This window comes from Osmerus mordax, chromosome 16 (assembly GCF_038355195.1).
Source record: "Osmerus mordax isolate fOsmMor3 chromosome 16, fOsmMor3.pri, whole genome shotgun sequence".
Taxonomy (NCBI): Eukaryota; Metazoa; Chordata; class Actinopteri; order Osmeriformes; family Osmeridae; genus Osmerus; species Osmerus mordax.
In genome coordinates this window covers 4953937-4969371 of record NC_090065.1, presented here as the reverse complement: position 1 = coordinate 4969371, position 15435 = coordinate 4953937, and the positions used below count along the sequence as shown (strand labels likewise).

Here is a 15435-nt window from a genome sequence, read left to right as displayed (position 1 = left end):
GCTACTTGAACACATTTTAATCAATTTACACACAAAACAAAAAAAAAGTCCTCTATAGCCCAACTCCTAGTGTCTTCCTATTTGTATCTACTGCTAGACATTCCACAGAGCTGTTATTGCACAATACAGACATCCCTCAAAAAGGCACTTTATCCCCCTACTAACCACCTGTTTTTGCATGGTGTAATTCACTCATCACCTCTGTGAAGCTAAAAGAAAATGAAAGTCACTTATTTCAAGGTTTAAAAAAAACAAAAAAAGACAAAAACACTACCACCTTTTGGTATCTATAGCTAAAATGTAAATAAAACCACCATTTACTTTGTTGTAAAAAAAAGAAAAAAAAAGAAAAAAAGGACTGCTATTCAAAATAACCAATAGTGCAGTGTCACACACCCATGCCTCTCTGTATGAAGACGTGCACAGACCTGTAATGCTCGTTTTATCTTCCCAAAAAAAACAATCAAAAACAAGGACAGAAGGCAAAGTGACACTGAAGCTTAAAAGAACCATAGACCATCTCTGGTCCAGCTTAGACTGCAGATCCCAGCCCTGCCGTGTCCCATGTCCCAGGTCCGGTCTGTCTCAGCAACAGAGTCCATGTTGCTCAGGTGTGCATTTGTGTGGTCTAGCCAATAGTGTGAGAGTATAATCTGGTAATTGGTTCAATAATAATAAAAATGTGCACCACAGTCCACAGAGACCAGAATCGAGTTGTAGAGGGTGAGGGGGTTCCCTCTGGGCCTTTCCCCTGAACCCCTCTTCCATTTGAAGGTCTCCCAGTGGGGGTAGAAACAGCAGCAAAGGGTCTTTGAGTGGGGGAGGGGCAGGATGGTTTAGGGTCCAAACCAGGAAGGTGTGTAAGAGTAAGGAAGGTAGAGGTCAGTCAGTCAAAAGTGAGGCTTCTTTCCTGACATCCTTGCTTTGAATCACTGGACAGCCCCCCCCCCCCCCCCCCCCCCCAGGGTCGTTTTCCTATTCAGAACCATGCTATTGGCTAACAGGTGAAACCTCCCACCCAGTTGGGGTGTGCCGGGTTACAAAAACGAGTGCTCCTTAGGTATGCGGCCCATCAGGCGTCAGCGTGGTGCTGGAGAAGCTGCACGACGTAGCGCATGCGGTGCCTCAGTTCAGCCGAGCAGCCCAGCTCTGTGAGCATGCTCAGAAGGTAGGTGGAAGACACACGCTCTCGGCTAATGTAGGTGAGCAGCCAGGCTGAGTCAGATGGAGACTTGCACAGGATAATCTTGGTGTGGTCCGTATAGAAGTTCACCTGAAGAAAGGAGGGGGATGGAGAAACGGTTACAAAAATGACATATTATGCAGTCTACTGAAGGCTGTACCCATTACCAATGCTTTAGCGGGCTATTCAGTTTGATTTTGAGCATGGAAAGACGAAAGGAGACGGCAGCAGCGAGGCGTTACCTGCAGGGTCCCGTTGTTGAAGAGCATCACCAGAGCGTGGTCGGTCTTCACCCACTGCAGTAGCAGAGGAGTGGCTGGAGGCTGGTCCTCACAGAGGAGGTCTCCACCCTGAAGGAACAAGAACATCCACTTTAAAAACCATGTATGGATGGATTCATTAAAAAAAGCTTTCCATAGTGAGGACCGTGCTTAATCCAACAATGCCCCGAGAGTTTGATTGGTTGGCCCATTGTTAACTTGCATAAGTACACTAAACTACATTACCCACAACACCCTCGTTTTGACATACCTCCATGAGGTTCTGTTCCATGTAGTTAGCCATGAGCTCCACAATCTGCTTTTGACAGCGCAGCTGCTCAGGGAGGGCGCTGGCTTGGAAGGTGAAGTGTTTGTTGTTGGTCAGGCAGTAGTGCACCGTCCTAAAGGGTTGGAAACACAGTAACCTCGTTAGTCAACACGTTTCATTCGACTTTTCATTTCCCCTCGCATCATAAACAGTAGTTGTTAGCGATTTAAAAAGGGGTTCTTACTTGCGGTCATCACACAGACTAAGGTGGGTACCATCGTTAAAAAGCACGCCGATGTTGCGATTAGACAGCTGGTAGCCAAAGCCGTATTTGTTGGAATAGTCCACCCATTTTGTGACCCAGACAAAGGGCTTAGACCTGGAGAGACAAGGAGGATTTCTGGTTCCTGGGGGAGAGGGGAAAGAAAGGTGGAGAGAGTTAAGACACAAGAAAGCACTAAGAAAAGGAACAAATACAAAAAGTCAACATCGCAGTTATAAACAACCCAATGAGTCAATATTGCAATAAATACAACAAAAGCAAAACCAAAGAGCTGGAGGCCCATAGAGTGTCTAGCAAGACTGTTCTCAGGAGCTTAGAGAGAAGCTAGCTGTCTGCACAACTCACCTGCAGGCATGGAGGACAGACAGCTGTTCAGGACCTTCATGGCCGAGTCAGCAACCGCTGCAGGAGTCAGAACGTCTTCACACGCTGAAAGAGAGTGGAACAGGCACAGCTGAGTACAAGACCATATTCACAGCTAACACGTAGTGACAGCCAAGCACACCGATTCAGCCACTTGTCAAGTCAGAGTCCAGCTGAAGACGGTAACTCACGTTCAGTGCTACTGGCCACAGTGCCTTTGAAGGAGCGGGATATTGACTTCCTCGATTCTTCCTCAGCCGGAGTGTCCATTGGTCCAGAGCTGACCAGCTGTCCTGTTGGGGACGTCACCTGGATAGGAAGCAACGACAACAGAACGTGAACATGATTGGACCTTCGGGCAAAGTGTACACCAGTATTACGGTGTACCCTAGTACACCATTTCTACATAGCTTTATTATTCCTGCACCATTGCAAGTCTAAGACTGAGCCTGGAGGATTATGGGCTGGTAGTCTGCTTTTGCCATTTGTTTCCACAGTCTTGAATTTAAAGAGCCTTGTTAAAAGCTGGGTCAAGTAGGATACCTGCTCTCTCTCTCATCTGGCTAAAAATGGACTCTGCAGAGTGCTGCACAAACACTATTCTGAGACAAACCCCCAAACCACAGTCCTATAACAGTGTCACAACTCGAGTATGTTGACAGCTAACCACCAACTCACATCAGAAACAGCCTCATTAGCCTGAAATACATTCTTCACTGAGGGTACTTTGAGGGAAGTTATCTAAAAATATTAAACCTAGTCATAGCAAACTCCTATGTAAATAGAATCAGTCTCTTCTAAAATGCATTTTAGTCCAAGACTAGATTATTGAAGGACACTTCCATTCATAAAAGGACATTTTGAAAGCCATTTTTGGTGCCCAGATGACTGGATGAGGTTGCTTACCTCGTTGGCTCCGACAGTTTTATAGCTCATCTGACGACTGATGGAACACTTCACGATACCAGACACCAGTTTGGAAATGTCATCCTTCTCCTCGCATGGAATCTTCTCCACTGCACAAACGCCAAATAAAAGAGAAGTGTCAGAGACCGTTGCTGTAGCTTAGCGCTAATGAAAGGTCCAGGGGAAACTCTCCCAGTAGAAATTCATTCAGGTGGTGAAACTTCAGACTTGAGTCAAGTTTATTGTAGTCCTGCTTACCTTTGGCCTTCTTTTTGCCAAAGAAGCTCTTGGCCATCTTGGTGAAGAACTTCTTGGCAGGGCTGGGAGGATGGAGCTCTGGCACCATCACACAACTGCTGGCAGGAAGTTTATCTGGTGTGAAGCCCTGGGTGGAGGAACGATAATTAAAAATAAAAATAATAATAATAAATCTAACATCCATAGATGACGTATCAGAACACTAGTCCAAGTCAATTGAGGCTGTAGATCACGTACCTTGCTGAAGAACTCGTGATTTAGAATCTGGTCAAGTGTGAGACGGTCACTTGGATTCTTCTGCAGGACGCTTGATATGAGCTTTTGGGCGGCAGGAGAGAGGGTGGAGGGGATGTTGTATCTCACTTCCTTGATACACTTGTACGTTTCCTTCAGATCCAAAGTCTCAAATGGAGGGTTGCCGCACATCAAAGTGTACCTGATAGAAAAGAAGCGATATGGGTTGAGTACTGGCTTTTAAGCGCAGTAAAGGCTACCAAACGTCACTGATTAACTGAGCCTTCTCACTGGTCCTCAACTATTTACACACCTACTCGAGGTGTGTCATGAATGTGTCAGTCATATCTCGTCAAACCCCCTAGCCTTTTTTGCAAAGCGTTCTCTTCCAACTGTTTAGACTGACACCTCTTCAACTAGCGGGTCGATGTTGGCCTGATGCCATGATCTTAGTCAAACAGAATGCTCCCAACAGGGCATTTTACACATAACCGGACTAGACACTTACATGACGCAGCCTAGAGACCAGACGTCAGACTCTGTCCCGTGGCCCTGTCGGTTCAAAACCTCGGGGGCAAGGTAGTTAGGAGTTCCACAGATTGTCCTGAGGGGGAAACAGGTTTGTTAGGGTTATTAGGGTCTGTTCTAATGCTTGGTTTTGTCTTGGTTTTCTGTGAAACTGAGCTTAAAGCCAGAGGGACTTTTTCTTACTTTTTCCTCTGCTCGACAGTCTCCAGCTTTGCTGCAAGGCCAAAGTCTCCCAATCTTAAATCCATGTTCTCGTTCACAAAAAAATTGCCTGGGAAAGAATCATTCAAGTTGAGCTTAGAACCAGATTGTTTTCTGGATAAGGCCATGCATGTTCTAAATTAACTATGTGAAATACGTTACATTGTGCATACCATTCAAGTACAACTGAAGATTAAGATAACAGCCTGATATAGCTAGGACCACATACCTAGTTTGAGGTCCCTGTGGAGGATGCCTCTGTTGTGAAGGTATTTCAGGCCAGATATGATCTGCCGTAAATAGTACCGCACTTCTGGATCGGTCAGTGTGTGTCTTGCCTTCCAAATGTGTGCCAGAGACTGCAACGATATTAGGATGTAGATTTAATATATATTTTACTTTAACTATGCTGTTCCAGATGGGGAGTGCATCTTGGGGGAATGTAAATGAGTGGGTGAAGGTACACATTGTCCTTGCCGATGTACAGTTTTTCCATCAGGGTTTAAAAAAAATAATCCCAAAACCCACACAAGGACATACTGTGACTGCACAAAACCGAGACGGTGCTGCGTGGCTCACCTTTCTACTACAGAGCTCTAAAAAGATGTAGATGTTGTCTTGATCCTCAAAATGATGGGAGAACTTCACCACATGCTTATGTGAAAGGGTTTTGTGGAGCTCGATTTCATTGGTAATCTGTTGACAGGGACAAGAAACAGAATGTCATTGAGGCTGGTAAAGATTTGTGTGGCATGTGTCACTGCAAAGGGAATCTTATTCATTAGTATCTACCTTGTCTCTCTGGTGAGGCTTGGACACTCTGCTCTGTGGAATCACCTTCACAGCATACATTTTGTTGTTGGCAAGGTCTGTCATTTCGTAGCATCGTGCAAATCCACCCTTGACAAGAGAAAATGTAGATAACATGTCACTAATTTGCATGTTTCCAATCTATATTTTCATTCAATATCACTAGTAAGGCTTTCACGTTTGTACAAACCCAAATCATTTGCCTATTAAACAATGACGTGTTGTAACCAGAGAATTCTTTTTTACTTAAACCCCTAAAAAAAAGAGATAAGACTCGGCCTCTATGTACTCGGTTTAGTCAGCACCGTCTGGCTGTTTTTAAAATGCATTACTACTGCATTGACACTCAAATTGACCAGAAAATCTCGCTATGCGGCAGCGGCAGACAGACAACTACCTGCGGATCATACAATGTCCAACGTGTTGCGATATAGGCTACATTGCCTATTGTGAAAATATTAAACTCTTCGTATTGCAGCCCAATAAAATGCCTCAATATTTTCATATCAATAACGACTAACGTTATGACAGACGTGATCTGCCAATTCACAACATCTGGTTATAGTATGGCATTTATATCGCAGCTTCGAGGTTACCTATTGAAACGTTTAGCTAGCACACGAGACACACCTCGTTGGATTTCCCGTGCGGGGAGAGAATGACGCTTGAAGGGAGAGGCAAGTTTGTCATATCTTCCACGAGGTCATAAATCCGCAAACTAACACATTTGATGTGGAACTTTGAGGATGAAGGCAAGGTGCTAAAACTACTCTGAATATACTTTTGAAACGAAAGTGATGTCGTTAACACATAGTTATGACTTGATTTAGCGCCGCTGACGAACAGTCATTGCAAATAAAATGCGACTAAATTATCAGCCTTATCCCCCTAGCCATTCCGTTGACGAATTAAAATGAAGGTAGTACCTTTCCCAATAGCTTTCCTTTGCTGTAGGATTTCCCAGTCTTCGAATCTGTGATCACCTGGGCGAGTTCTGGTTTAATTTGTTCCGATTTAGTCCTGTTGTTGGTCGTTTTGGCGGAATTGGGCAGAATTTGCCCACGCTCTGGAAACTGTTTAAATAAATCCGGATTCATGGTTGGACATGAAATGCGATGAGAGGCTGTGAAACAAGCGGTATCCATTCATTCGCTGTAAAAAAAACGTTTCACAGTAGAGCTCTTGTTAACCCGGTGCTGTTCATTCAACCTCAATTGTATCCATCTGGTATGGATATACTTCACCATCGCCAGCTATATAAATTGGCTCTGACGTCATGGAGGAGGGTGGGTGAATTACTGAGACTGACGAGTCATCCCCATTGCTCGCAGTACACTGCCTCTGACCGATTTGTTATTTATTTCTCTTTGTATGTAAAAGTATGAATGAAACCATGAACATTTCAACCAGTCGTGCGTCCTGCTGCTGTAGACCTACCATGAGAACAAAATGACCATGTTGATTGAAATTTGATTATTATTTTGCAGACAAAACGCCCATTAAGTGCACATCGCATAGTTTTGCATTTGGGTGATACGCTCATATGATGATAAATGTATTTATTTATATTTTAATTTCTCATATTTTTGACATCAAACGAATTAAGACCAGTGAAACATCTTTCGGGAAAGACATAGGGGTCCTACCTGACATGCCCGGACACATCTTTTCACTCCAAGTAAAAAAGGGGAGTATTTTGCCACCTGGTGGACAAGTGAGTAGCTCCAATTTGTAATTGGGCGGTAATAATTTGATGTTCAATGGATAATCCATCCCAGTGGACTAGTCATAAGCAGAAATGGAAAAAGTACACATATCCTTCAAGTAATACATATACTCAAGTTTAAAGACTCTGGAAAAAGTTGAATGCTGACTACACTTTTTCACTCAAGTTAAAGTTAACTTTTTTTCCAAAATATTTTTTTCATCTTTCAAAAGTATTTTTCAAAAATATTTTGTTAACCTTTCAAAAGAAAAAAAGTCGGTTAAGTTTTTTTCAAAAAAAGTTTTAGTAAGTACCTTCTGCCTTGCTCCATAGCTTATGTTTGTTGTGCTTGATGAATGAAAAAAGGCATGCAATTACAAGAAATAGTATTGATCATGTCACCAAATAAAGATTTAAACTAAAGTATCGAGCCTGGCTTGAAAATGTAATTAGTAGAAAGTACAGATGTGTAAAATTAAAAAGTGAAAGTGAAATACTGATATCTGAAAAATCTACTGAAATACATGAAAGTATTTGTACTTTGTTACTTCCCATCTCTGGTCATGAGTAGATGTGACAGTACATTATAACAAAACAGTATATTTGCTTCAGGAAAGATATGTTTATTACACCACATAAACCTGAGTGGGAGCGAGACACAATGTTAGAGGGACAAGACACTGGCTACACTTACATTTGAACAAATGTGATTATGTACATGAGTGCGAAAAACTCATTTTCCACAAATAAACAAATTGGACTTCCATAGGCCTATTTTCAACTGTAATTTGGGAATGGCTAAATATATTCCAATCTGTCAAGTTAAAATCACAATTCCTGGACTTTAGAATAGTAACTGGAATGCATGAACAACACAATGAAGACATTTTCTTAAACAGACTGCTAATGCTATGTAGCAACCTACGTACCCTGCCTGAAGTGGCATCTCTTTTAAAAGCCACTATGGAAGGATAGGTTATAATTTCGAGTACAAAGTTTCAGAGGGCCCACCATTTTGGATCAGGAATGAGAAAACGATGCACAGAGGGTATTTAAGCATGGCCACTTAAAGACTGGGCACATCAGGAATCCCTGTTAGAAGTCCGGCACCTCCTCTCCTTTAGCCTTCTTCTCCTGGGACTCCGACCAGGCTTTGTTGATGGTGCGCTTCATCTCATCATCACCATCAGAGTAGATCTTCTTTAACATGGACATCAACCCATCACTTGGATCTGCATTCTCTTCGGTATTTGGCTTCCTATGAATGCAAGAAAACAAATATATTACATCCTTCTTTTCCCCAGATGAGGCCTATATTTCAAGCAGGCCAAGTGACAATCCTTTTGGTTCCAAAAGAATCCACTGGAACCTTTGGTAAACCTTATGTTGTAGTTGTAGGGTGTGGCAGTGATCAGGGCTCCTTGCCTACACTAGGATCATTCACTTGACCCTCAACCCCAGTTTATAGGTCTCCCATTGCAAAATATTAAGTTCTTGTACTCACTCTTTTTCTTTTGTTTTCTTCTCCACCTGCGTCAGACAATCCCATTTCTTGGCCGTCTTCTTCTTACACATGACCAGGACCATGTCTGTTTTCACCTTTAAACAAAAAAGAACCAAGAAAATAAGTACACACAGAGTAAATCAATGTAAGATCTCTTGTCCCAGATGCAAGACTCCACTCACCTTTTTAGAGCTCTCCTGAACATCTATGGGGCACAGAAGATTATTCATAGTCATCTGGTGATTCTTTCCATCAAGGTCTTTTACCAATGCAACAAAAGACCTGTGAAAAAGGAAGGCAAACCATAGAACAGGAATTTCAGATTAAGCTAAACTACAATCGAAACTGTACATTGTAAAGGTGAACATTGTGTGTACACCGTGAACAGGGTTCCACACCTTACAATCAATGGACTTCCAGTACATTTTAAACTGAAAACTAATTTAAATGGAAAAATGTTATGGAACTTCTACTGATAAGTCCATGTAGATTGCAATACTTAAATGGAAAAAATGGTTATTGCAGCTGAGGAGAAAACTAATATTACCTCTCAGTGAAGCTGACGTTCACATTCTCAGGTGCTACATTGTGAACTCCTTTGAGTGTGATGTAGATCTTGACAAACTTATCTGACTGGTCCCATCCTGCATTAAAAAGGGTGAACATTTTTAAATACTTAACTATCCGTTTCATGCACCTAATATTCCCTAGCCTGAGCACATATGAAGACCCAAGTGGATTGGTTAGAGGAAACAACTGTGGTGTTTCCAATGTACCACCAGCCAAAATACATGTTGGAACCACATTAACTGGTATACTCAAATCCCCAACATTTTAAGCTAATCTTCCCCAAATTGTAAAATTAACGATGTGGAAGGAAGCAACAACTAAGAAGCAGTTACCATAGTTATTGATCTTGACAGTGTAAGCTTTTGAGGAAGACGTTGGGTCCTCTCGCTTGGCTTGCTGCTCCTTCTGCAATCTCTTCGCTGAAATCTCCCTTTCCACTTTTTTCTTTTCTTGTTTTAACACATCCTGAATACGTTCTCTCTCTGCCTTTTCCAGCAGATTTGAGATCTCCAGCAGGTCGGCCTCCAGCTGGTTAATCTGCAAGGGAATAAGATTTTGCACAAATATATTTGTCTTCAACGTGATCATTTTGGGTTTCCTAAAAACTGGTTGCAAGCTAGAAAGATACACTGTGTGAAAGCAAATAGCATTATTCTATTATTATTATTACAGTATATAACAAAACTATGGTTTCTACTGTTGCTGAAAAGTCTGGGTCGGGCTCGAAACCTTCGAGGGTCGGGTAGCTAGCTACTGTAACTGTCTGGAACCTTCCACCGGTAGCGGCAATGCAATGAGTACACACCGCTTGCTAGCAAGCTAGTGTAAGCTATCGGCCAAAGATCAAACATATTGCTAGTATTAGAAGTAGGATCGCGATTTGTAGCGGTGAATGGGATTATATAACTAAGTACCAGCTCTGTACTCAAACCAATTTTCTCACAACACGCAATATTTCCAACTTTTCGTTGAGTTAGTGTTATCGCCAAGACATGCTAGCTAGCCTGCGTTTGGCTTGGTTTACTGTAGGTTAGCTAACAAGCAAACTAGCACAGCTAGCAGTTATCAAGACATGCTACCGCATTACGTTAAACTACATGGCATTTATCCATGACCCGCATTTAATATTAATCAAGTCGACCAAATAACTACCTGTTCATTGAGGTCCATTGAAGCACTAGTCTTGTTATCTATTTGTAATCAGTGAGCTATCTGGTTGAGAGCATACTGACTGAAACAGAAACGAAATAGCAAATTTCAACAACCCGCAGAGGGAGTTACCGTCAAATGACGCCGATCTTCGTTAAGTGATTTTTTCCTTTGGTTCCGCACGCCATACTTAAATGTCATTGCACTTACCATTGATGATATTAACCTTTTACTGGACACACTCCCCGTTTTCGTATACATTACTATATTCCAACAGCACATTTCACGTTAACAGTCATGTCATTCCAATGTAGAAGACTATATGCATTATTAAAACATTCATGGAAAATAAAGAATAATATTAATTTGGTAATCAAACAGCTCATTTAGACTACATAAAATTACCTACATTCGTTTTAGACATTATCAGACACAATGAAACAACACCCAAGAAGAAACCAATATTTAACAATTTATTATACAGTCTATCTTTGCATAATTTACACTTTCTTATAAAGCAGTCAGTTGCAGTCATTAACATACTTAACATCATTCAAAGCGGGAAAGAGCTGAAGGAAAATGTTCCCACCATTCCAGCCCATCTTGAAAAATGTCCATGTTGGCTCAACAAAAGCACATCAATGTACCAATGTGAGGTGTGATAATCTGGCGATAGATCCACACAAAATGACAGGCAGATGGAACTTGAAACTGTAACCAAGCAGTCCATACAGCAAATAATATTGGTCAGCGTAACACATACAAAAGTGTGTCGGTAGGTCCATCTCATCACCACATGGAGCGCTGGATCCCTGACATCTGATTGTGATCAGCCAGGTGACGGAAGACAATGCGACTGAGACGCCACCTGCGCTTTACTCCTCGTGGCCGTGATGTCATCACACACCTATTACGGATCCTTACTGGGCAGCTGTCACGAGGCAATGCTGCGATGTCCTTATCTGCAACTTCCTGTAAAGACATGTCAGTTAAGGAATCGATCCTGAGGTTGAAATGAAGCCCAAGGAGGGTAAGTCTTTTTCAGATGTTAGGTGTCCACACGGTGCTTTCTGTCCGTGACTGCAGAACAGTTGTGAGAAAGCTGTGACATATGATACACTTTGGTGATTAATGCTTCAGACTATTACAATGACACTATGCTAAGTTTGCTTTTGTCATGCTGAACAACAGTGCACATTTGAGGACATTAGACACATTTCCCCAAGCACACAGGTTTGACCAATGGATTGGTTTGGGACACATTCTACAACAGTTATTTTACTACTTATCTTTCAGATGTAGCTATAATATTATAGATTACATTTACATTTAGTCATTTAGCAGACGCTCTTATCCAGAGCGACTTACAGTAAGTACAGGGACATTCCCCCCGAGGCAAGTAGGGTGAAGTGCCTTGCCCAAGGACACAACGTCATTTAGCACGGCTGGGAATCGAACTGGCAACCTTCAGATTACTAGCCCGACTCCCTCACCACTCAGCCATCTGACTCCCTATAGATGAATATAGATGGTTACTTAAACATTTAGTACCTGAAGTTCTTTGGGCAGGATTGTGTTCTTTCTCAGTGCGTTAATACGAAGCCTCTCATCTGCGAAGTCGAAAGCCATCTGTCTCCTCTTGACGTCTCGCAGCATCTTCCAGTTTACATAGTACCCTCTGACTTGCTCCAGACAACCCCAGCCACTGCACGCAGCCTGGTATCGGTGGAAACACATGAGGAAAATCAACTATTAAAAATACATAATTTTTGCTGGTGTCTTTAGATTGCATATTGTTGTTTAAGTGGCGTGCCATAATGACATACACGCAATTCCATTACATTGACAGCTGGCTAGCACGAGTCTCATTTGAAGTTAGCATGTCAGTGTATACACGTAGCCTTCACGTAACAACAAGGTCTCTAATATGCTACTTATTTTCGACCATGTTCACAATCGTGGTCACAATCATGTTCACAATCATACACCTTACCTGTTTGGGTACATACAGCTTGGATTGAATAAAATGTAACCCCGAAAACATGATCCTGCAGGCAGCCATGTTTGAACCAAGGTTGCCTCAAATGGATGCCAGGTTTGTAAAATACCCTCACACAGAGTGAACTACCATACATCATTTTAGTTTGACAACTTTTAAATTCTAACATTCTCATGCATATTTACTGTATGTGAGTATATTTTATACATATAAAGTGGCATTAGTGAGTGATTTGAATTCTTACATACATTACATCCCTTATGGACTCGTTAAACACATAAACGGGAGGATTAATTTTGAACCTGGCAACGACATTACATTTAGTCTACTGATGCCATCTAGGTTGGGGGTTGACGTTTGAGAGAGAAACCTTTGCAGGAACCACTTACACCCTGAGGATGGCAGTATAGGGTTAGTCCATTATACTTGTGCTGCCAAACACGCAATCACATACAAACACCCGCGCGCAAACAGACGCATCCAAACTACAGCTTTCAAGTAGATACAGATCCACCGAACAAGTGTCTGCTGCGGTGTTACATTAAGCCAGCCTTTAAGAAGATTTGTGCCTCACAATCAAAGTCATTGTTTTTACCAAACATCAGAAAAAAGACAATGACAGTGAAAACCACAACATTAAGTTGTCCTTTTCTATTTGTCTCACATGTTAAGAATACTGACCGTAAGCTTTCATGAAACAATACAAGTGGATTTCTTATTCCCAAGTAATTATCATTGTTAGGAGTCTCTTGAAGAAAAGATGTCCGGTAGATAAATACAAACACATGCCAAATTGCATGCATTCAAAATAGAAAGCCACATTATAAAGTTAAACAACTGTACAACTCTCAAAGAGGACATGTCTGTTCATGATTTACCTTGCACAACCTTGTCCTGATAGACAAAAATAGGTTATATAATGCCTAAAAGATCGCTTAGCGTACTGCGTTTAAACTTTTTTCTTTTAGTACTGTAAAGCACATCACAGACACGTCCTCATAACCATATGGTTCTTCATCATTGTGAGAGCATGTGTCTGGCAGATCAACAAACACGCTTTCAGCCTGAGGAGTTTAGGCATTCTTTCTGAAAATTATACTAAACAAATCAGTCTTATTTCGTAAACAAGATACCCCGACCTGCTCAAAGTTTTGAACAACCCCAAACGTGTCTTTGTAGGCCTACTTTCTGTGCTCTAGCTATGGAATTTTAAGGGATTTTGGATGGATAGACCAGAGATTTTTAAAATGTGCGTTAATAATGTTTAGAATTTTTCTTAAATGAATCTTGTGTCATAAACTCTAACAAAAAATGGAAGAGAAATATTTTATATTTGAGAACCTTTAAAAAATACACATGGCTCACCAGAGTAACAGGCTACAGGAAAGGTGTATCATTGATACAGTTCTCTATTTCTGTCCCTGCAGTTAAATTAAATGACTTACTCTCTGCAGGATGTCGTAAACCACCTATAGAGTCAGGCTTTAGACCTTCTGCACTGCACACACATTCAACAGGCCATCATTACTTCATTCCAAATGTCTTTGACAAACTGCCATAGACAAGTAACAACACATAACCTATTTTTAGATTAGAACAAATTGGATTGACAATGTAACCATTCATATATGCTAGTAAAAAAATAATCAACATTTTACACCCCTTTAATTTAACACACCTCATGGCAAGAATATGCTTATAGTGTATACAATGTCTTTAAACAAACAAAAATAACCCTAGTATTATTACTACCATGTGAAGGTTTATTTTAAGGGCACAAGAATAGAGAGACTTCAAGTCAATTGTTAACCACATGGCTTCCTCCCGTTAGACCTGAGTTTCAACTTGCACTTGGTTCAACTTCCAACGTATTGGTATTCTTTACTTATTTACTAACTTCCACTAGTATGGACATATGTAACATACATGTACAACAATTTGTTAATTTGGCAAGATTTGGTTGGACATTGCCAGACATAAACATACTTGTATTTTTCTTCTATTGATTCAGCCAAACAGCCAATATCCTCATTAAGACAGTTCAACTGACTGTGATCAATAGTCACACATATCCTGATGAGCCAGCTCATTCAACACAGGGTCATGCAGCTGGTGGGAAGCAGAGCCACATGGCCCCCAAGCCTTGGACATGTCTCCTACTGCCCTGGAGAAGACTCAAACCTCAGCCCTCATCCTCTGTCACTAGGGGGTCAGATGGCTGAGCGGTGAGAGAGTCGGACTAGTAATCAGAAGGTTGTTGGTTCGATTCCCGGCAGTGCATAATGACGTTGTGTCCTTGGGCAAGGCACTTCACCCTACTTGCCTCAGGGGAATGTCCCTGTACTTACTGTAAGTCACTCTGGATAACAGCATCTGCTAAATGACTAAATGTAAATGTAGGCTGGTCTTCCAAAGACGATTCCTTTTGTCCACTTTCTCTCCACCCATTTAGCTCGACAGATCCAAATGATTTAGGAGAATAAACAGCATATTAGGTTTAATACCCCTGACTTGGTCATATTGTTCTGGGGCTACAGTAACCGTCATCTGTAACACACCACATATCAGTGCTGCTGCTTTGATGAAGGATGCAAGCAGGTTCCTGGAAAAGCCTGCTTATGTTAATATGAGCTGGCCTTTTTTTTGGTACAATTCAACTTGGGATTTTAAGACAGGTCATACCAGTTTTACAATTGTTGATTTTCCTTACTTTCACAAACTATTCTCCATTCTGCTTTGTGATGTTTCTACTCCTAGTGATAGCTTTCTTAAGCACAACTGCCGTAGAATTGTGTGTGCTTGTACAACACCTGTTTTTTCCATGAAGGGAATATAGAGACATACTTGGGAGCTGAAAACCTCTAGCCAAACATCACAATACAGACCTCTGAACTGACTGTTAATCTCATTAACTCAAGCCAGGACAAAGCCACTTTCAGAAGATTGGATCAAAATTGCCAAACAAAATGATAAGGGACACATTAGGTATCTAGATTGTTTTGCTGCAACATCTGTGAATTAACTTAAAAAGGGACCACCACTGTTAGGGGAAGTGCTGGGGTCCCAGAGAAAGGAAAACATAGTCTGCCCCCAAAAATAGGTGTCCTGTTTCATTAAGGTCAACTTTTTAAAGGTGTAATTTAATTTTTTTCAATGTGGGTCCATAAATCCACTTTCTTTGCATTTTCATCCATTTCCAAGTGTATAAACAGAA

At 41.4% G+C, this 15435-nt stretch overlaps 3 protein-coding genes across 3 annotated transcripts; all 3 read right to left on the bottom strand.

The window, feature by feature from the left end:
- Positions 1-338: 338 nt before the first annotated feature.
- plk3 (polo-like kinase 3 (Drosophila)) lies at positions 339-6508 on the bottom strand. Its single transcript, XM_067253523.1, has 15 exons — positions 6221-6508; positions 5277-5384; positions 5064-5180; positions 4714-4843; positions 4467-4554; positions 4264-4359; positions 3759-3957; positions 3522-3648; positions 3264-3373; positions 2549-2666; positions 2340-2423; positions 1956-2118; positions 1715-1844; positions 1426-1533; positions 339-1273 (listed from the first exon to the last, which is right to left on the bottom strand). Exons 1-15 carry the CDS (start codon positions 6437-6439, stop codon positions 1073-1075), a joined length of 1998 nt encoding a protein of 665 aa, XP_067109624.1. The 5' UTR covers positions 6440-6508; the 3' UTR covers positions 339-1072.
- A 1093-nt stretch (positions 6509-7601) lies between these two features.
- Positions 7602-10368, bottom strand: cacybp (calcyclin binding protein). Its single transcript, XM_067253288.1, has 6 exons — positions 10226-10368; positions 9406-9610; positions 9051-9147; positions 8686-8785; positions 8504-8598; positions 7602-8257 (listed from the first exon to the last, which is right to left on the bottom strand). The coding sequence occupies exons 1-6, from the start codon at positions 10241-10243 to the stop codon at positions 8095-8097; spliced, it is 678 nt and encodes a 225-aa protein (XP_067109389.1). The 5' UTR covers positions 10244-10368; the 3' UTR covers positions 7602-8094.
- Positions 10369-10674: 306 nt separating this feature from the next.
- mrps14 (mitochondrial ribosomal protein S14) lies at positions 10675-12294 on the bottom strand. Its single transcript, XM_067253692.1, has 3 exons — positions 12216-12294; positions 11774-11938; positions 10675-11194 (listed from the first exon to the last, which is right to left on the bottom strand). The coding sequence occupies exons 1-3, from the start codon at positions 12282-12284 to the stop codon at positions 11012-11014; spliced, it is 417 nt and encodes a 138-aa protein (XP_067109793.1). The 5' UTR covers positions 12285-12294; the 3' UTR covers positions 10675-11011.
- Between the last annotated feature and the right edge of the window lie 3141 nt (positions 12295-15435).

Coding starts and splice junctions, on each gene's coding strand:
- plk3 (XM_067253523.1), bottom strand. CDS start 6,439: ATGGATACCGCTTGTTTCACAGCCTCTCATCGCATTTCATGTCCAACC. Junction 5,181..5,276: donor AGCCTCACCAGAGAGACAAG/GTAGATACTAAT, acceptor CCCTGTCAACAG/ATTACCAATGAAATCGAGCT. Junction 1,534..1,714: donor TGGAACAGAACCTCATGGAG/GTATGTCAAAAC, acceptor TTGTTCCTTCAG/GGTGGAGACCTCCTCTGTGA.
- cacybp (XM_067253288.1), bottom strand. Junction 9,148..9,405: donor TGTCAAGATCAATAACTATG/GTAACTGCTTCT, acceptor TTTTTAATGCAG/GATGGGACCAGTCAGATAAG. Junction 8,786..9,050: donor AACGTCAGCTTCACTGAGAG/GTAATATTAGTT, acceptor CCTTTTTCACAG/GTCTTTTGTTGCATTGGTAA.
- mrps14 (XM_067253692.1), bottom strand. CDS start 12,284: ATGGCTGCCTGCAGGATCATGTTTTCGGGGTTACATTTTATTCAATCC. Junction 11,939..12,215: donor AGCTGTATGTACCCAAACAG/GTAAGGTGTATG, acceptor CACCGATACCAG/GCTGCGTGCAGTGGCTGGGG. Junction 11,195..11,773: donor TCCTGCCCAAAGAACTTCAG/GTACTAAATGTT, acceptor ATGTCTTTACAG/GAAGTTGCAGATAAGGACAT.